This window comes from Conger conger, chromosome 15 (genome assembly GCF_963514075.1).
Source record: "Conger conger chromosome 15, fConCon1.1, whole genome shotgun sequence".
Lineage (NCBI taxonomy): Eukaryota > Metazoa > Chordata > Actinopteri > Anguilliformes > Congridae > Conger > Conger conger.
In genome coordinates, this window is record NC_083774.1 from 17,312,992 (window position 1) to 17,335,257 (window position 22,266).

General features: G+C 43.2%; 1 protein-coding gene across 1 annotated transcript; it reads left to right on the top strand.

The window, feature by feature from the left end:
- Positions 1-78: 78 nt before the first annotated feature.
- duox (dual oxidase) lies at positions 79-21,778 on the top strand. Its single transcript, XM_061222571.1, has 33 exons — positions 79-88; positions 257-340; positions 572-736; positions 2,152-2,339; positions 2,768-2,969; positions 3,423-3,589; positions 3,977-4,040; positions 4,495-4,591; positions 5,199-5,289; positions 5,876-5,978; positions 6,347-6,519; positions 7,557-7,732; positions 7,885-8,003; positions 8,444-8,581; positions 8,985-9,098; positions 9,681-9,883; positions 10,234-10,410; positions 11,147-11,372; positions 11,546-11,639; positions 12,260-12,435; positions 12,639-12,703; positions 12,846-12,922; positions 14,658-14,836; positions 15,630-15,860; positions 16,055-16,154; positions 16,369-16,418; positions 16,612-16,739; positions 17,217-17,370; positions 17,943-18,175; positions 18,763-18,921; positions 19,102-19,257; positions 20,186-20,314; positions 21,298-21,778. The coding sequence occupies exons 1-33, from the start codon at positions 79-81 to the stop codon at positions 21,418-21,420; spliced, it is 4,551 nt and encodes a 1,516-aa protein (XP_061078555.1). The 3' UTR covers positions 21,421-21,778.
- The last annotated feature ends 488 nt before the right edge of the window (positions 21,779-22,266 follow it).

A 22,266-nucleotide genomic window follows, 5' to 3' on the forward strand; every position in this document is an offset into this window, starting at 1 on the left:
CACACTGTAAGTGGTCTAAAGTGACTGTTGTGTTTTCTTAGAGAAAGAGGTTCTACTTGGCTGGGTCTCTTTGCAAGAATGGATTTGCGTAAGAGGCCAGCACGGTGCCTCTTCGCTGAATTATTGGTGATATCCATTTTTAAAACCACATGTAAGTATTTGTGATAGCGATTTTTTAGATAATATATGTAGATAATGTATTGTTATTTGTCAATAGGTAGCCTATAACAGCAAATATTTTCGTTTTACTGTACAGGTTCTCTCTCCAGTGTCACTTGGGAAGTGCAACGCTTTGATGGTTGGTATAATAATTTGGCCCATCACAACAGAGGGGCTGCAGGTAATAAACTTTCCTTGTAATTCGCCCGTTTCTCACGCTGCATACATTTCCGACCCGAATATTTAACTTTTGCTGCTGGTAGCACAATCCTCCATTTCTGCTAGCTCATATCTACCTGCAATCCATTTTTCCATATATTTCTCGTATGTATAATAACCCACTGCTACGTGTGTGATTGTGTTTACAGTTTAGCCCTAACCTTATTAATCGGTTATTTTACATTATACGCAGGTTCTCCTCTCATGCGCCTCCTGCCTGCACGTTATTCCGATGGAGTGTATCAGCCTCTCCACGAGCCCCAGTTACCCAATGCACGCGAGGTCAGCAATGTTGCCATGAGTGGCCCTTCTGGTTTGCCCTCCATGCGGAACAGGACTGTGCTCTCTGTATTTTTTGGTAAGTCCCTAGGTTTTACAAACCTTTCCTATGCTGAGATTCAGTAATGAAAAATGGGACGAGGAAGCCCAAATAATACAGTATGTAATGAGATCAACAATTTTACTGTTTTCATCTATATATTTGCCACAAGAGGGCAGGCGAGAACGATTAGAGAACGGGACTATTGAGATAAAACGTAAACATATTTAGCAAATATAAACTCAGTATTTTTGCAGCTACAGCATCACTTATTATTGACCACGCTCGCCCTATCTGCATCAGGTAGCTACCATGCTAGCATTTTTGCTCTTAAGAACCTGTCGTATGAGTAAACTAAGACCTGTCAATATTACATGAGCGTTTTTTCTAGATTAGTAAACTATTATATTGGGCTCATTACAAAGTATTTGCTGGACAATGGCTTTTAAGGCTAATGTTATGGTTATTTCAGACGCTTAATATCATTGGGCCCCCACACGCTTATCCTCCTCTAGTGACAGGTCCACACATCATTCACTCACATATTCAAACCACAAGGATCATTTAGACTTCCATATCAACCTAAGCAACATGTCCTCTGAGGAATTTTTGCTCTCTGATCCTCACACAAAGGACTTCATAGTTTTTGTATCATGGCCAAATCTCAGAGCAACTGTGGTGTTATGCTACAGAAAAGTTCCCCCTACACTATTTGTAATCCTCTTCTTCCTGCTGGGAGTAGCCTAATGGTGTTTCTGTAAGATGGAATATCCAAATGCAAATTAATTGTACACTGTGCTTCTAGAGCAGAGGTTGTTCACCGGTGGCCCATTGCATTGTTGGATGCATCTATTAGAAAGTGCATCATTGCTCCATCAATGAAAATTGATCCATCTTTTATTGTCCCATCATCTATGGTACCAACAATGATACTGCACCGACCCCAACCACATCCTTTTCCCCATTCACAGTAAAATCAAGGCTGTACTGTGAGGGAAGATACTGTACTGTACTGTACTGTACTGTATATAACGTACTCTTGGAATGTTAACTAATACAATCACCTTAGGTTTTAAAGGCCAGTTTGAATATTATAAATTTTCTTGAGCATGGCCCCATTTGTATGCAGCAAGACAAATTGATTCTACTGGTTGGAGTAATTACTTGGGGTTTTTGGTTTGATAAAGCAAATTAAACTTATGCAACTGAAAGGGGGGGAGGGTCATTTGTTTTTCAACTACTTACATTCAGGGTTGCATGCTTATTTAAATGACCCAGTGAAGTACTTCAACATTTCATTAATAAATAACCATTCGCATGAATTTCCAAATGGCACTTCTTACTGCATCATCCACTCAAAGAATTATAAAACCCAACACGTTCTTAATTGTTGTTCTTAATGAACATGGTAGAAGGATAATTTGCCTGTGTGTCTTTTTTCCATGGTTGCTTAGGTTACCATGCTGTGTTTGAGATTGTCGACTCCAGACGTTCTGGCTGCCCTCCGGAGTTCATGCACATTCCGGTTCCGAAAGGTGATCCCGTTTTCGACCCCAATGCTACTGGACAAACCCTGCTTCCGTTCCAGCGTGGCCAGTGGACCAAAGACAGCAGCCAAAGCCCCAACAACCCCCGCACACAGGTACCTGCGCCTGGGTTATACTGTGTGCATGTCGGGTGACCTCTCTGCATGGCTACTGCATACCTCCATTCTGAGGAAACCAACAGTCTGTAAGAAAAAAACGCTCAATTATATGACCAGTTCAGATATTTCAACATCTGAATGTTGTATACTTTAGTTTTAACAGAATCTAATCTCAAATTAAGGAGTGTCATGGCCAAGCACTGTTCAGTGCCACTCAACTGAAATCACAGAATGTTCATGAACATTCTATTGTTGCCTGATGTAGGCTGTGGTTGTTATCCATAGCAAAATATGTTGCCCAGTTGCCCGGAGTATAAACCCAATCACTGCGTCCAGCGACTTACATTACACATCGTCAGTCACAGTGTCACTCTTAACCGAACCTGTTTAGCATAATGATCCCGGGGCTCTGCCTGGTCCCCCAGGTAAACCATGTGACCACCTGGATCGACGGGAGCTCCATCTACGGCTCGTCCAGTTCCTGGTGCGATGCTCTGCGGAGTTTCTCCGGGGGGCTCCTGGCCATGACACCCCTGCAGAACCTGCCCAGGCAGACGGACAGTCTCTACTTCATGTGGAGCCCCGCGGACCCCTCTACTGGACAGCACGGGCGGCAGGGACTCTATGGTAAGACCCCCCTCTCCCCACCTGCCACTGTGGTACACTGGGCTGAGGGTGCAGGTTCAAATCAGGTGAAGCACTTCAATTATGGGATTATATATCCAGAAACCTTGCTGAGTGATTTGGTTTCAAAATCTTGCTGTGAATTGCAAATAAGTCTTAAGCTTTTAGATTGGTCAGATGGAATGTTGTTGATTGCGAAGAGTGGTGGAAAACATTGGCCTTAAGTATTGAATTTTAGTCGTTAGTTTACTAAAAATATACATGAACTGACATCACCACAACAAGCTTTGCTTATATTTAAGTAAAGAAAACCAGTTAAATTGTACTCTAAGCTTTACATTTTAGTGGTTACCATTCTCAAAGGCATGGGAATCTAGAAGATCTTTTTGAGAGGCTCACCAAGTAAAAACAACATACTCAGTGATCCCACCCTAACCCTGTGTTTCAATTTTCTAGAGTTTGGGAATGCCAGGGGCAATGAGAATGTGTTCACGGTGGCAGAGGGGATTATATGGTTTAGATACCACAATTACCTGGCATCCAAGCTGCAAGTACAACACCCATCGTGGTCAGATGAAGAACTGTTTCAAAACTCCAGGAAAAGGGTTATTGCTACATTCCAGGTACATCCGCCCTTTTCTTACCGTTGATCATATAATTAATGTGTGTTAGCTACAGCCGCCTGGACACAAAAGCAGCAGCGCTTTTAATGGACGTGAGTGAATCACGCCATGTTACCTCACTTCTATTCTGAGATGCCATTTTAACTGGGGAAATTTCCTGCCATTTTCTCACCTGCATGGCTTTCAACACAGTCGCTGTGCTAATTTGCCTTAGGTCTACAGATACAACAAAATGCATTTTTCAGCGTTGAGTTCAGATGTCTTCAGCAAAAACATTCAAATTGGGGGGAAAATTGTTTTTTAAAAATGGTATTTTTGGTATGAAGCAAGTTTATTTTTCATTAATATGATTTTAGGAAATGAAGTTTGTGATTCTTCTCCTATCAGAATATTGTATTTTATGAATGGCTGCCAGGGTACCTGGGGAGTGAGGCTGTACCTTCATACTCAGGTGAGAGAACAAACATGTACCATGTGTGCAGCAGAACACAGCAGAACGTGTACATATCAGGGTGTGTGTTTTTCTGAGTGTGTGTGTGTGTGTGTGTGTGTGTGTGTGTGTGTGTGTATGTGCTTCTATGACACAAGAGTGAGCTGTCACCAGTTGTGATGTCAGATTTTCAGGAGATTATACCCACTCTATGGAAACTTCTCACAACACATGGTGTAAACATTTCCCCAAACAAATTTGATGAGTTAACACCGTCCCACATATAGCATTTATGTGTTCTTTCTTGTCATCTGCCTTTCATGGTGGGGATGTATTTTAGTTTGTGAAGTTTGTTGACTAATGGAATGTAGTAACGTAGCCTGCAGAAACCTTCAGCTTTTCACAGAATTAGTACATAAATGTATTTCCAAAGTGTGGTTTGTATTGGCTGATTGTGTCCCCTTTCATCTCATAGGATACCAGAAATATGTGGATCCTGGGATCTCTCCAGAGTTTCAGGCAGCTGCCATGAGGTTTGGATCCACTATGGTTCCCCCTGGTGTTTACATGAGGTAACGTTCAGTTATTTTCCTGAACATCCTGAACATTCCTGAAGTCCATTTACTACTGGTCGTGATTTGAACCCACACCGTAATACTACTTACTTCTTTGCAGAATAATTACCAGAGTTGTGTTAATAAATAGTTTTATGAGGACTGTTCTGTACCAACTTCTGCACAATGCTGATCCACCACTGATTGTGCTTGATTAACTGATATATGAATTGCCTCAGGCTTGCTCACTCACGCACACACGCACACACACACACACACACAAACACAAAAACGGACACTCACGTGCACTCTGGGTTTGTCCAGTAAAGTTTAATTTACTGGAACTGCAACCTTGGACAAATAACTCATTTTATTGTTCTTTAAGGTGTGCAGTATGACCGATAAGGGCTATTGTGTTTATAGAATGTAATGTTTTATAATTTCAGCCAAACAGTACAGTGCACAAATGATTGACACAGAAATATTATAATTCCTCTTTGGCTAAATGCTTTCAGTATTGAGTGTTTCTCAATATTGATTATTAGACCCGATTTCTTAAGGAAACAAAGCAACTTGACAGTAAAGCTGACAGTAAATCAGAAATGTTTGTTTATTTTGGCCACAGGAACAGGACCTGCCATTATCGGCGCATTATCAACATGGACGGGAGCACAGCTCCTGCCCTGCGTGTGTGCAACAGCTTCTGGAACAGGAAGGTACTGCTTACCGTATGTCTGACCGCTCACTGCTACCCACAAACACTGCAGATTTGAATGAGTCTAAAATGAAGGTTTCAGTTTCTGGACTTCGACCCCAAGTCTAGAGACTGGGTCCACTGACTGGGTCCTGTGCTTCCTGAATTGATGGGGTCACAGGATAGATTTACTGTAGGTTAATTGTCAATAGAGAAGTGAGCAGAGTTCACAGAGCAGAAGAAATTTCCATTCTTTATTTAAACTACAGCAAAGTGCCCTTTTTCCTTTGATGACTCTACTTAAACTTAACCTTTCAAGTTGCATATTGGGATTAATTACCCAAATTCAATGAAGAACTACAGCTTGTGCATTATCTTTAACATAGCATTCAATCCATTCAATCAATATTGTAAGGCAATATTGTATACTGTCAGGTCCTTAGCATTGAGACCTCATTCACTGTCTTCTGAAGACATGTAGCTTGTTAGTAAACAGGAGGAGGTTAGATGGGTGTGGGTGGAAAATGTCAGAGGAGTGGACATTAGCAGGCGGCGGGGGTATGGGTCAGGTGGAGATGACTCTGACTGTGACTGTTTGTGCATCACAGAACCCAAACCTGCAGGAGAGCCTGGATGTGGATGAGCTCATTATGGGCATGGCCTCTCAGATTGCAGAGCGAGAAGACAACATCATTGTGGAAGATTTAAGAGGTCATTGTTATTTAGTTTTTCCTGTCATCTGTTTGCTTTAGTATCCTTTCATGTATTAATACAGGACAATGCAGTTTAACTGTGGTCTTTTGACAGGCTTAACCAGCCCAGCCTCATAAGACAGTGGGGCGGTGCTCACATATTGTAGTTCCTTTGTTTGCGGATAGTACAAGTATCTACAGGGAACCCTAGCATTACTTGATATTACTATGACTAGTTGTATTAAGTCAAGTCTCCTCTTTACAAAGCCACAGTCAATTATGTGCTTATATCATCCTCAACAATTCAAAATAAATCAGATGTTTGTGCTCCAGCGTTCAGTATAAACAAGTGAATCGCTTGGCCTTTGTTCTCTTGTCTATGGCTAGATTACATGTACGGTCCTTTGAGGTTCTCCCGCTCTGACCTGGTGGCTCTGACCATCCAGAGGGGCAGGGACTCTGGTCTGCCCAGCTACAACCAGGCCCGCATTGCATTCAACCTAGAGCCAGTCAGCACCTGGGAGCATATCAACTCTCATCTAAACAGAACTAACCCAAAGGTAAGGGCCATGGAGAGGCCAACCACAGTGCAGGCTGGACATGCCCCAGACTAAGACCAGACTAAGACCTGCTTCTTTGAGACCTTGACTGACAGCCCATATGTCAAGACCCTGACTCTGGTCAACAGCACATCCCTTGATACCAAGCCCAAGACTTACTGTCCTTGATGGAGACCCATGCCAAGACCCAGTGTGCCAAATACCAAAACTAAACCAGGATCAAGAAAGAGCAAACCCAAATCTTTTTATCTAGCATTTTATCGATATTCCTTATCTTTGGAATCATACAAAGACATGCACGATAGGTAACTTGGGGGGGCATTAATAGGGTGTTGCTGCAAAAGAGCGCAGTCAACTTACCCTGTATAAAGGATAATAAATAAATAAATAAATAAATAAATCATGAATAGTCAATTGCTGCAATGTCAGTTTGGAAGGACACAGTCTGTACAACAGGTGTGCCCTCCTAAAGGCTTGTAACCCGGCTCTCTTTCTTCTTCCCATAAAGTGTGCTTATTTAGCTCTGCTCTCGTAGCTCTGAAACACTATAAATCTAAAAATTACGGTGAGGCAGAGAATACCATGCTGACTGAATCCCTCCCTCCCCATTTGACACTATGGAGTGTATGGGAAGAGGTTTCTGCTCAAACAACCCAGCTGAGATTCTGCTTTAAAAATGATACTGCACCTAGGTGCAAAGAAAGGTGTGACACTTGCTCTTAAAATAGAGACTTCATAAGATCCTTTTATGGAACTTTTAAATTACAATGTAAGAAGCTGATTATTATCTGATTATTAAACTGAGTTTGACACCCCTGTGATAGAGTCTGTGTAGTGGACGAAGTGTATTTCCTCACCCACCTTTCCTTCTGAGAACCAAAGTAACAAAAACATTTTACTTCCTGATAGCAACAAACATTAAAGTACGGTAAGTATACAGTTCAGGTGACATATTTACAGAAAACTTCCACGGAAAGTAGGAGAGGCACTGAAAAAAGGTTTCCCTCATGTTCTAACTCTTGCATTTACTTTTATAGTTGTTCCAGGATCTGGCTGCACTCTATGGTAATGACATCTCCAAACTGGAGCTGTTCCCAGGGGGCCTCCTGGAGTCCTGGGGGGGCCCGGGGCCACTGTTCTCCTCCATCATTCTCGACCAGTTTCAGCGCATCAGGAACGCAGACCGCTTTTGGTTCGAGAACATCCAAAATGGGTAAATAAACGTTAAAACATTTATCTTGTTACAGGTTACTTGTTCACTTGAACTATTTCTGAAAGAAACACTGGTGAACCCTTATGTCCTTATTCTCTCTCTTGGCTCTCGAGATTTGATATATTTTATTATTATTTTTGAATTTCTTCCAGTTTGTTCACATCTGAGGAGATTGTAGCCATCCGTAATACGACCTTCCATGATGTGCTAATTGCTGTTACCAGTGCGGAACCAGGGGACATCCAGAAGAAGGTTTTCCAGTGGGAAGATGGTGAATGAAAATTATTCAGATGATGGTGGTTGTCACAGAAATCTATGTACACTATTTTAACATTTTTATTTCTTGCTGAGACGAGTGACTGTATTACTGAACAGTTATCATCTGGGGTCATTACCCTGCCAGTCATAGAAATGAAAAAAGGGCGGACAGTTTCAGAAATCTACATATCTACAATGAGACCAATTGGAATGCATTTGCATGGAATATAGTCTAGCTTTCTGAGCACAGTGTATAATAAAATAGGTTGAAATAGTTGTTTATGTTTTTCTTAACCTTTAGTTCTGTATAATTACAAGAAAGGAATTGTCATCACTTTAATCGAGTGCTAATGATCTTCATGAAATACCTGCTGGCATGTATTTAGATGTACATGACAGCCCATTCCTGTGTAAAACACGTGTATTGAAGTGAAGCATCTTTTTGTCATGCAGGTGACCCCTGTCGACAGCCTCAGCAGATAGATGTTACACACCTCTTCCCCTGCACCAACGCCACCACCCTCGACTACTTTGACGGCAGCCAGGCCGGATTCGGGATCACGATTGCGGCCTTGTTACTCCTGCCTTTCGGTGTGCCTTTCAATCATTCTATATACAGCAGGCTCCAAAGAGGCTGTACTGCAAGGGTCTATGAAGTCATTCAGCCATTACTAGAAAAAATCTAGAAAACTTTTGATTGATTGACAACATGAACAGTAGAGATGGGAAATAAAATAAACAGCATCAATGTGTTATAAATGTAACTACTGTATATAACTTGTTTATATTTAACTATTTACTATATACTAATTTTTTGGAACAAACAGCACAGCAAGTGAGACAGATCAGATGGTGGGTTTTGAGTAGTAGCAAAATGTTTGTTTGTATTGCGCTGAGCGTTGAAAGATTATTTGCTTTTGAAAGGTTAAGGCTGTAATCTCACCTCCCCCTCTCTCTCTCTCTCTCTCTCTCTCTCTCACACTTCTCCTAAAAGTGTGTTTTCTCCTTGCTTATCTGGTGGCCTATTTCCGGAAGTCCAAGTTCAGGAGGTTTGAGAAGATGCAGAAGGCCGTGGATAGCACAAAGGAGCTGGCTGTGGGGAGAACAGGTGGGCAGAGAGAAAACCTACAGAAACCAGATGGTCAGCTCTGGATTATTTACATTGAATGTTATTGCTGAATCTTAGTGAGTGTAGTGATTTTCTGGTGAATTATATACGTTCATTATGGGGTGTGATTAAAGGCGGAACATCCATTACTCGCCTAGCAAAAAAAACAGCACAGACACTTCTTGTTACCAACAGAATCTTGGTATAAAAAAGCAGTTTAAACAATTGAAGGAAGTCATGAGCTGAGAAATGGTTATAGCTATGCAGATGTCCTCTACTGGGCTCACATTATTATACAAACTGATAATACAAAACTACATTTTTTTTTAAACTAAGACTCTTTTTTTCTCTCTCCTTGTCTCTCCCTCCCTCCTTCTCTCGCTCTCTCCCTCCCTCTCTCATTCTTCATCCCTCACTCACTTTCTCTCTGTCCCCCTCTCTCTTTCTTGCTCTCTCTCCTTGTCTCTCCCGTCCTTCTTCTCTCCTTCTCTCCCTCTCTCCCTCCCTCCCTCCCTCCCTCTCTCTTCCTCTCTCTCTCCCTCTCTTTCTCTCTCTCTCCCTCTCTCCCTCTCTCCCTCCCAGCCTGTGAGTGGCAGGGCCCTAAAGAGGCCCTGCGGCCTGTAGCACTGGATCTGGACTCAGAGAAGAGGCTGCAGGTCATGGACGCCGGAGGCACCATCCTCCGCACCCTCCACCTGGGAGGCCAGGGCCAGCTGGACATCGTGCTCTCCAACAACCTCCATCACCGGGCCCTGCTGCTCAAAGTGCCCAAAGAGTATGACCTGGTGAGAGGCAGGCACTGTGTGCTGGCCCCCCTGAGAGTGCCAAACCATTACCCCAGAATAATAACATTACTTACCTTTTACCGGATACCATTCACTTATTCTTACAGGGACTACCTCAGTTATCTTTATAGGAGACTGTGAATGGTGACTTTCTTGTCCTAATTATAATTTTATGAATTGCTTACTTTGACATTGTACAGATTTATTTTCGGCTGCTTATTTGAGTTGTCGGTACCCGGCGTTACCCTCAGTTCCTCTTTTTTTATGTCAAACGGCCGACAGCCGTTCAGTTCATTAAGCTTTCTCTTTCTGCTGCCGCTGCATCCTCGGCGTTCATTGTCTGGCTTCAGGTGCTGTTTTTCGAGGACGAGAGCAGACGCACTGAGTTTGTGGGACACGTGCGGTCGGACGAGGGGCTGGGTGTGGTGGTGCGGGAGCTGAGGGAAAAGGAGCTGTTGAAGGAGGCTGTGACCCGGGACCAGCGGGCCCAGATCGTGGAGACCTTCTTCAGGCATGCATTCGCACAGGTCAGCCTCTCTCAGGGGGTTACTCTGCCATAAACATTCAGCCTGTCTTCCGCTCCTTCTCCATCCATTAGTGTGAATTTATGCACATTTACAATATGAGTTCAGTTCATGCACTTTTTTACACTTGACAGTTCTGGAAAATGTTAAATACTGAAACAGGCCTAAATGTGCATTAGAAGGAAAATGGAAATAATCGTATGAATCTGCACAAAACATATATTGTTGACCTTGCTTAAAATATAAATATTTCCTGAGACAAACCAATTTTCAAACATCTGTCTTAATGGGAGTATTGCACAATAAACACAATCGCTACTTTTGGAAAAATGCACCTACTAGAAACCGTACTGATATATAGAATTGTTGAGTTTTGGAGACTTAATAAATATTACATCACATGTTATTTAGCTGAAGCTTTTATCCAAAGTAACTTCCAGTTCATTAGACCAAGCAGGGAACAATCCCCCATGGAGCAGTGCTCAAGGACCCAACCGCTGCACAGATCTTATCGTGGCTATCGTGACCACCAACCTTGCGGGTCCCTGTCATGTATCTTAACCACTACACTACAGACTGCCCCAATCAATAAACATGATGTACTTGGTTGCACAGCCCTCAATTTCTCTGTGCGATGCTAATGTTGTGTTATCATTACAGATTGTCCACTCCCTGAATTGTTACTGTTATCTACTGCATTCTACAGCAATCATGTTTATCTCTGTGGGTCTCCCTGAAGGTCCTGGAGATAGAGAGGAGTGATGCGGGGGATCTGAGCGCTGTGCCCAGCAGTAAGACCAGGGAAGCTCTCCAGTGTGAGCTCACGGGTGCTGAGCTGGCTAATGCCTTGGGCCTGAAGCCTGACTCGCTCTTTGTGGACTCCATGTTCACTCTGGCTGACAAGGACGGCAACGGCTACCTCTCCTTCCAGGAGTTCCTGGATGTCATCGCCATCTTCATGAAAGGTGAACCTGTGATCTTCACAGCCATTCTGTTCACTTAATCATGCTGTGCTAACTAAGAGTCTGGTCCCCTGACATTCATACTTTTACTTGCTTGTCTCTTTTTTGGGTTTGTGTGTGTGTGTGTATATGTGTGTGTGTGTGTGTGTGTGTGTGTTTCCTGGGGTAATATACAGGTTCCCCAGAGGAAAAGTCCAAGCTTCTATTCACCATGCATGACATTAATGGAGATGGCTTCTTATCCAAAGAGGAATTTTCAACATTACTGAGGTGAGGCTTAAGCAATTGGACATGAAAGGCAGTGCTGTATCACAGCTACAAGGGTGTTATGAGGCACGATGCGAAGCAATTATATCACAATATAAACACATGGTGAATGCATTGATAGCCATAAGTATAATCAGCGCCCTGATTACAAATTATGTAGCAATTTCCCAAAACTGTGAGGAAGGTTTAGATCATTAGAATGTATCTCGCAATTTTATCACATTCTTAAGAATATAAATATATACAGTACCTTTATTCTGAGCTTCCTCAATAACTGAATTGATTGCGACCACTCTGACAATAGTAGTGACAGCATGTGTGTGAACACTTCTCTCAACTTACTGTCTAAGATGACTTTCATTTGAACCCACTACAGGTGTAAGATCACAAATATGTGAGCTTTTTAATTCTGATGCAATGGAGTTTTAGAACACTGACTGACTTAGAACACTGACTTTTATAGCACTGGGTTTAGAACACTGGCTGAATTCGAACACTGAGTTTTAGAACACTGACAGTGCCGATGCAGTTGAGTTTTAGAACATTCTAAAAATCCTACTCTTCAAAGAGTTAAACACATAAGTATGAAAGTGTCTGCTTGTCCTCTACTTGGTACACTGTAGGTCCTTCATGGAAATCTCCAGCAGCTGCCTCTCCAAGAGCCAGGCGGATAAGGCCATCGAGGCCATGCTGCAAGCTGCCGGCTTCGACAACAAGGAACACATCACCTGGGAGGACTTCCACTTCCTGCTGCGTGACCACGAGAAGGAGCTGCAGTTCGCCCAACTCAACGTCAAAGGTGAGGGGTCTGCTGGTAGGGCTCTGGAACCAGCAATAACTGAAACTCTGGTGTTTGTCTGGTGGGAAACAGCAGAGGCAGTTAAACAGGCCACTGTATATGGGTATATGTGTAGGTAAAGCTAGCTATTCTGTTTGGTGCACTGACTATGCTCGATCTCACTGCTCTGTGTTTGGCCATGGTCCACCTCATGTTCAATACAGGTATGGAGATGCAGGGCAGAAGACGACCTCAAAGGAGCCAGCGTGTGTCCTTCATCACCACAGGAGTGTGAGTTAATGCTGATAAAACACCAGAGAAGGAGTGAAGGAGGGGGAATTCACCGTGCTACACTCCCTGGTTTGGTCATGCATTGGTGGAGTGCTGAGTCCGGATTTGAGATTTGTGATATGCTCTTTCTCAGTCTACAGACCGACACGGACAGTAATTTGACCCATGACAGTGTGAAGAAAGAGGGGCAAGATCTGCGTCGAAGATTACAGAAAAAGTATGATTTGTTTCTCATTTTCCATTTTATTAACATGGTATTTCCATAATTTGGAGTTTGGAACAGCTACTGTACAGTTTCAAGGCCTAATTTTGGTTTAATGTTCAGCCACAGGTGTCAGAATCCAGTCCTGAATGGTGTCTGCTGGTTTTCCTTCTGCTTCAACACTAGTGATTCATTTGGAAGTCAATGTTTGGCTAAATAGTCCACATACCTTGTTATCAAGGACTTAAGTTGCAGCTGATTGAAAAGAAGCCAAAAATATCAGCTGAAATCATGGCCTTCCAGGAATAGAGTTTGACACCCCTGTGATAAAGTCTGTGTGGCGGATGAAGTGTATTTCCTCGCCCACCTTTCCTCCTGAGAAAAAGTAGCATTTTCTTTGTTACATCATTCTTCACCAATTCATGCAGGATTCAGCTTTTACATGTTTATGACCCGAAAGTATCGCTTACAAAGAAACGGGGAAAGACACATCCGACACAAGCTTTAGCTTCACTGCGCTTGTGGCCCAGCCTCTATCTAAAGGCATGCAGTGTGGTTATAACCCATCTGTTTTGCCCTTCAGGGTGGTGAGCAGGGTGAAATCACAGCCTGACTGACCTCATGGTCTTTGGCCGCCCTCCTTGCTTTCTCATTATTGTACATGCATGTCTCATGTCCCCATACACGTCTGTTTAAGTCGCTAAGTCAGTGGCCAAACAAAGTAAGTCAGGGGTGAAACACACTTTCCAGAATTTCCAGAAACTTTTGATTTCAAAAATGGGAATCAGCTGCAGAACGATTTGTTGTGTGGCCTTTAAGTGTTCAATTTAAAACTAGGTTTAGTTTTGTTCACACAAGTAAACTGAACTGAACCAATCCCAAGTTTTGTGTATGGTTCCCTTGCAAAGGCAATTATTTTGGGTACAAAGTCTGTACATGTGCTTTAGTCTCAGTCTAGTGGGAAGACACCTATTGCTAGGCTGGGCCGGCTAGTAATTATGAGCATTCCTGTGTGGGTATGCAATTCAACATGGCTTTCCCTCTGGTGACATACAGTGCTAATAATAACAGGGACTTAGGTATTCTCTGCAGCTCCGCATTAATGCAAGGAGCTTAACTCGCGCTGTTAACCCGTAATTGTGTGCCAGGGCACCTGCGATGGTGGTGCAAGTGACGTGCTGGTCAGGCACGAGTGACATCATGTCTACCGATCCAGGCCTGATCCAGTGATGTCACCTCAATTAACCCTGTGGCTGAGACTTGTTGGGACAGTATTGTTTCCTTTGTGAAGCATCAGCCCATCCTGATGCTTCACAGGATGGGCTGTGAAGACCTTTTCATTTCACTGAAGATCAGCAGATCACTGGCTCATGAGTGTGCCGCCATGAAAATAAATCTGTGCTTCTGTAGCATGGTTAGCTCAGCTAGTTCGCTAGTAAGCATGGTGAAGTGCAGTGAAAGCGAAGGCTGGTAGCAGGTTATCGCGACAACACTCCCCGATGACGTAACCCTCAAATTCAAAAGAACGTTGTTGTCCTTGGCTAGAGGCAAGTTCGTCTTTAGCTGACTGGTAACGCGTTTATTCAACAAATATTTGGACAAGTGAGAGGCCGGGGTTCAAATCCCACCTTGGACTCAGGCAATTTCTCACCTGTTACACTTCAACGACCTTACACCTTATGCATGTTTGGTATGTTTATGCACTTAGTATGTGTAAAGACACACTCTGAAAATGTGGTAATTATTTTAGGGCAGGGCTCAGCAGCCCACACGTGTACGTGAAGCCCCGGAGAGAGAGGTACACCAGGAGCCGTCTGCAGCAGAGGGTCCAACAGTTCAAGCGTTTTGTGGAAAACTACCGCCGCCACATGGTCTGCTTGGCCATCATATGTGGGATCTCCGCGGGCGTCACTCTGGAGAGATGCTACTGTAAGTTTCCCCAGGATAATGGGCCGCCCTTTAAATGTGACCTGGTGAGTTCAGTGTTGGACATCAGTGCATATGACAGGTGACTGACATGAACAGAAGCCAACCACAGTACATTGTTGGCTGTACTGTAGTCAGCCAATTATTAATAATCAGTTAGTTTCTGAATGTTGGTCCAGTAATGCCTCTCAACATTTGAGAATACTGGCATTCTCTCGGTCCGAAATAAGTTTCCCCCAACAGATGCTTCTGCATCAGGAACCAACTATGAGGGTTAATTGAGGGTTAATTTAGCCTATGTCAACTACCAGCATTTACACACAGTTGGACTGATTTGATCAAATGCGTGACTATCAATCAGCAACCTGTGCTACAAGCAAGCTATAATGGCACAGCAATTTTGATTTGTATTAGCCTGTGGTTCGTGGGTAATGGTGGAGCACTCTTGCTTGCCCTTTGGCTTGTTGATGCTGATGATGCTCACTGATACGCAACAACATTAGGCCAACACTGAACCAACAGGGTCATGTTAACTGGGTTTCATCCCTAATTTTGTGACTTTTATTATATTTAATGGTTGATTATTGTACAATCATATCCAAGATCATTTGTGAGCATTTTTAAAATTTGCATGTGGTGTTTTGTACACCTACTATTTTGCCTCTTTTGTCAAATGTTCGGCAACAACCAATTGATATAAATAAATACGCGATTGTGAAATTCGGACTTGATTTGAATGCTTTCCCGAATCAGACCCTGCGCACTAACAAACACAAACTCCTAGCCTATTTTGTAGATTACGGTTTACAGGCGGTGGCGACTGGCATCCCGGAGAGCACAGCGGTGGGCATCATTGTCTCCCGCGGTTCTGCGGCCGCCATCTCCTTCCTGTTCCCCTACATGCTGCTGACCGTCTGCCGCAACCTCATCACGCTGGGCCGCGAGACCTTCCTCAACCGCTACATCCCCTTCGACGCCGCCATCGACCTCCACCGCTGGATGGCCATGGTCGCCATCTTCCTCACAGGTCTGACACAGAACATTTCCTGCTGAAAAATCCCAAAGTGGGTACACTGCTTGAAGCAATGCGAATTGATGATTCAATGTAACAGTTGAAGGTTTGAGTAGAAAAGAGCCGTTTGGAGCATTTCCATGGACTGCCTTTGAAGGTATTGCGGCATTTGAAGTGCCACTCTGATCTGACCCCTTTCTGTCCTGCAGTTGTTCACGCTCTGGGTCACGCGGTCAACGTTTATGTCTTCTCTGTCAGCGATCTCAGCATCCTTGCCTGTCTATTTCCCAGAGTGTTTTTCAATGACGGGTAACTGCTTTTTTCAAATAATTTTTTGACTGGCAGAAAATGTATATTTGTTGTTGAAAGAAATCTAGTAGTTTAATATGACACAATCAAATGACCTGAATACATAAGTTATTAGCATTTGAAAACAGCTTATTCATTCCAACCATAAGCAAGTAGCTTCATATCATATGTAGATTAACAAATATCACATAAGCCTTTTAATGCAATTTTCCAGGTCTGAACTTCCACAGAAGTGGTCCTGGTGGTTCTTTGAGACAGTTCCAGGTGGGAAAAATAAGGCTGTTATTTTTTGTGTGCCGTTAGGTGCTTTGAACTTGGGGGTATAATTGCCCGGGCTTACTCAAAACTGTCGTTTGTGTGCATTGGTGTTTGTGAGTGTGGTCGCACTGTCACTGGGGTGGGACATGTGACATGTTTGTGTACACGGGATGTGTGCTCACGCGTGTGCCTTCCCCAGGCATGACCGGTGTTTTGTTGCTCATCGTCTTGGCCGTCATGTACGTCTTCGCCTCACGCTACTTTCGCCGCATCAGTTTCCGTGGGTTCTGGATCACCCACTACCTCTACGTGATTGTCTTCACTTTGGTGAGCGTGTGTGTGTGTGACCATGTTTACAGGGCGGCCTGTAGCGTTAAGGTACATGACTGGGACCCGTAAGGTCGGTGGTTCGATCCCCGGTGTAGCCACAATAAGATCCGCACAGCCGTTGGGTACTTGAGCAAGGCCCTTAACCCTGCATTGCTCCAGGGGAGGATTGTCTCCTGCTTAGCGTAATCAACTGTGCGTCGCTCTGGATAAGAGTGTCTGCCAAATGCCATTAATGTAATGTCATGTAATAATGTTTATTTTGGAGTTGTAGCACAGCATAAACCTGTAATAATATCCCTAAGGAAATACAACCAATCAGTTTTACAACCGATGTGTATTCACATTGGGACGTAAGACAAGTTATCTGCAGCTAAAGCTGTACATTGGATTTAAGCATTTCGCTGTGGACCTATGCAACTACAAAATGGTATGATTCACATTGTGATTCTGATACTGTCTCTGTGCCTTTGCCAGACTGTCATCCACGGCAGCTTCGCGCTCATCCAGCAGCCTCGGTTCTACATCTACCTGATCCCCCCCGCCATCCTCTTCCTCCTGGACAAGCTCATCAGCCTCAGCAGGAAGAAGGTGGAGATCCCTGTGGTCAGAGCCGAGCTGCTGCCCTCAGGTAAGAGGCAGAGTATTCAGCCTCCACAGAGACCAATCAGCGTCAATCACTGACTCTGCAAAGACTTCCTGGTTATAGCTGTCATGTACTCAATAAGTTGCCCCACAGTACATCCCCTACTAGAGATGCGAGCACATACAGTATGCGGGTGGGGGGTTGGTGGTGCCTGATCTTTTGATGTGTCCCTGTGATTTGATTTTTTAAAATGATATTTACATTATTATTGTTGTTGTCATTAATTTTCATTCATTTATTTTTGGTAACATATACAGTATGTATTCTATACAATGAATTTGAACACCTACCCCTCAAACGGTCTATGAACTGCAAGATTGCATATTGTCTACAGGGCTTTGGACAAGATACTGTATGCAACGTTTCAGTTCTGTGAGACAGTTGTATTGATAAGGACATACAGATCTTCACAACAGTTCTGCAGATTACATATTTCCACAACAATTTTTTCCCCGGTTTATTTTTAGTATTTTTCTTTTTTGGCTTCCTTGTGATCAGACTTGCAGAATATAACACATAAGAATCTGATAGCAGCACACTGACTGTCTGCCGTGCAGGTGTGACCTACCTGGAATTTAAGCGTCCTCAGGGCTTTGTGTACCGGTCGGGACAGTGGGTGCGGATAGCGTGCCTGGCCCTGGGCACGGATGAGTATCACCCCTTCACGCTGACCTCGGCCCCCCATGAGAAGAACCTGGGCCTGCACATCCGAGCGGTGGGACCCTGGACCACCCAGCTGCGGGAGCTCTACACCCCCGATGTGCTGAAGCAGCTCGGGGAGAACCCAAAGGTAAGAGCACGCCTGCGCAGAACTCCCCCTCACAGCCGTCGAGCAGACACCCGTGTCCAGAGCAACTTGCAAACCTCTTCAGCATTTTTTACATTCATACAGCAAGTCAGGTTAAGTACCTTGCTCAAGGGCACAACAGCTGTGTCCCACTTGGGAATTTAGTCCGCAGCCTTTCAGTTACAAGCCCAATTCTTCAACTATTATACTACACTGCAGCCCTCTTCTTTCACAAAGACCTGGGTGATTGGTGGATTCCATCTGAGTGAATGGTAGATTCCATCTGAGTGAATGGTACGTTCCATATGAGTGAATGGTTGATTCCGTCTGAGTGAATGGTACGTTCCTTCATCCATCTCTGAACAGGATAATATGTGGAGTGATTATGGACAGTGCATCAAATCACTTTTAATAGCGGAGCTCCTTTTCTCCCACATCACACTCATATTCCATGCAAGCACTAGCTGATGGAAGAGAGGCAGCCTGCTGAGAATCCTGGGTACTCTGTGGTCTTTGTGGCCTAATCTCTGGCTTCCAGCGTGTCCTCCTCGTTGATTGGCTGGTAACAGATCGGCGTCTCTGCTCCACAGCTGTATTTGGACGGGCCGTTTGGGGAGGGGCACCAGGAGTGGAAGAGCTTTGAGGTGTCCGTGCTGGTGGGCGGTGGGATCGGGGTCACCCCGTTTGCCTCCATCCTCAAGGACCTGGTGTTCAAGTCCTCCGTGAAGTTCAGAGTTCAGTGCAAAAAAGTGAGTGAACCAACACAGTGAACCAGTATGACCACAAGAACATAAGAGGTTTTAAAAATAAAGCCCCAACATTTGGCCTGCAGTGTACATTGAGCACACTGCCACACCCTGTCTTGAGCTATCCGAGGGTCTCGGTTTCTAAGTTTATTTGCAATCTAGTTTTGGTCATTGCTCCCATAGGTGTACTTCATCTGGGTGACTCGGACTCAGAAGCAGTTTGAGTGGGTATCTGACATCATCAGGGAGGTGGAAGAGCAGGACTCACAGGAGCTGGTCTCTGTCCACATCTACATCACACAGCTGGCTGAGAAGTTCGACTTACGGACCACCATGCTGGTGAGGAGACCCGCTGCATTCAGTATGGCACAGTGGCTAAACGCCACAGTGATGATGTGGGTAAAGAAGAGGAAGATTAAAAGTGTGCTGATGATGATGAATGTGATGGTGATATTGATAGTGATGATGTTGATGATGATGATGATGGTGGTGGTGATGATAGTGATGGTAATGATGATAGTGATGGTGATATTGATAGTGATGATGATGATGATGATGATAATGATGGTGATGATGATATGTATCGGTATTTTTAGTTGGCTAGGTAAGCAGTGTTTGGATAATTAACTTTGGTCACTTTTGCTCTGTTTGTTTGTTTGTTCAAAAAAAAAAAAAAAAAAAAAAAATGGCCCTTGTCCTTATCTTTGTTGTACAGGTAGCAGTTGAAATTGCACTTCCCTCTAGGGTCTTTCAGCGAACTTATCCCTGGTTATGGGTATACACTTTGTTGTACGTCGCTCTGGATAAGAGCGTCTGCCAAAAGCCAATAATGTAATGTAATGTAATGATAGTCGTGGTAATGATGATAGTGATGGTGATATTGATAGTGATGATGTTGATGATGATGATAGTGATGATGATAGTGATGGTAATGATGATAGTGATGGTGATATTGATAGTGATGATGTTGATGATGATGATGATGATGATGGTAATGATGATATTGATGGTGATATTGATTGTGAAGATGTTGATGATGATGATGATGATGATAGTGATGGCAATGATGATAGTGATGGTGATATTGATAGTGATGATGTTGATGATGATGATGATGATGATGATGGTGATAGTGATGGTAATGATGATAGTGATGGTGATATTGATAGTGATGGTGATGATGATGATAGTCATGGTAATGATGATAGTGATGGTGAAATTGATAATGATGATGATGATGATACTAACACCCAGGACTCTCTTGCAGTACGTGTGTGAGCGCCACTTCCAGAAAGTGTGCAACCGGAGTCTGTTCACTGGCTTGCGCTCCGTAACCCACTTTGGGCGACCCCCGTTCCTAGCCTTCCTCAGCTCTCTTCAGGAGGTCCATCCCGAGGTGAGGTCAGATGTGTCCACACAGCTCTGGAGGGGAGACCTCTTCTCAGATGGCTTCTTTTAAGCTCATTGTATTTTATTGTAAAGCACAATGGCAAAAATTGTCAAGGGATGGGAGGCCTTCTAGCCCTGCTCTGGGATGACAGCTAGATGATACGGTATCTCATCACACACCAAAGACCCACACTGGTTGATTGGGCATCTAGGTTTCCTGTTGAGCTGCATATGAATTGGTCTCATGTGCTGACTCATGTCTGAAAAGGAGTTTGTGTGAACTGGCAACTGCCCGTTTTTGGCTGGTAAAAATGATCACAGTCTGTGAATTGTAAGGCCTACTTGACATTCTGGCCAGTAAAATAATTTAAAAATATGTATAATTTATCATTTAGATATAGGTTCTTTAAGCACAAAGCCACAATTTCACAGAGAAGCTACTTGAAGCCGCTACATGTAATGGTGCTAGATTGTAATAGCTTCTTTTGTTGAAAAAAGCTTAATGCACACATTTCCCTTTTTTCATGCAATCTATACCTATATTTGTATGCATAATCTTTATGATAAGATTCTATTTAATGAGTCCTATTTAATATCCACATCATTTTCAGAGCCAAAAAATGCAAGCTCATTATTGGTATATACTGTAACATTAAGCCTATTGTGCACACATTGATAATAGATATGGCTGGAATTATGATCGCCTGCCTGACTGAAATCTTTCTATAGAAAATCACCGGCAAAAAAAATTAAAAAATCTTAGTGTGAACTCTGACATAGAAATGCACTTGCCTCACATGTGTTACCTGAGAACAATGCTTTTTGCTTTTTGTGAATTCTAGAAGGGTTAGTTCTTGCCAACTTTTAAACCACCTCTGCTTCAGTCCATTCTGAATTTAAACTGGTTGTTATTTTTAGTATTCAGTTCCATGTAGTCTTTAGGTTCTCTGTACAGGAACATGAGTCCTCTTTTTTCCCATCTTTCCCTAGGTGGGCAAAATCGGGGTCTTCAGCTGTGGCCCCCCGGGCCTGACGAAGAATGTGGAGCAAGCCTGCAAGCAGATGAACAAACGTGACCAGACTCACTTTATCCACCACTTTGAGAATTTTTAACTTCGCAACAGACCAGGCTGTACGTGGCCACCATTTTACTGTGAAGGAATATGCTCCAAAGAAGGAAACCATGGAAACGCTAATGTGGACTTTGTCTAGCATGACTTCAGAATGTAAGCTCCACATCACTGAAGTACAATCCATGTGCATTAAAGATAATACAATGTGAAATTTTGCCTAAAATGAAATAATAGGACATTTTGTAGTTTTTAATATGAACACAATGAGTGTTATTTATCAATCATATTAATATAATTTCAGAATGGGCAGTTGTTAACAAATTGATTTATTTTGTGTTGATCAAATCTCAAGAGTATGCTTGAACAATAAAACACTGTCGCAAATCTGTTGTACATTATTTTATTGCTGTCTCAATGTTATTGAAAGGAAAACATCACACTTAATTGAATTGGAATGCAGCTTACAAAATGGTGGAGGCTGCCTCCGTCTCTTCAGTTCGTGCTTGACATTGAGTGTGTAGGCATTGAACTCTTTCTGCAAAAAACACAGTTCTTTTTGGAGATACTTGATCATGCCTGGTCATAATAAGGAGAAAAATGTTATGCTCAACAATACCATGGCGATCTAAACTTTTGTATGAAAGTAAATGGACAGATAGTCCTACTGATTATTTTTACTCAGATAATACTTGTTGAATATGAATACATGAATATTAAATACATTTTTACCAATAACCAGCCAAAGCTTCATGCACTTAGAAGATTACTTTACCCTCACGTTGACTATTTTCAGACAGATTCAGGTATTAAACAGACAAGCCCCAGAACCTAATCTCGACAGAAGACATGTTTCCGCAATTCTATTTTCTGGAATTTTATATTGACA

Excerpts from the sequence above, each read along its gene's own strand:
- duox (XM_061222571.1), top strand. Across the intron at positions 11,373-11,545 it reads CATCGCCATCTTCATGAAAG|GTTCCCCAGAGGAAAAGTCC; the intron begins GTGAACCTGTGA and ends GGTAATATACAG. Across the intron at positions 15,861-16,054 it reads GGTCGCCATCTTCCTCACAG|TTGTTCACGCTCTGGGTCAC; the intron begins GTCTGACACAGA and ends TCTGTCCTGCAG.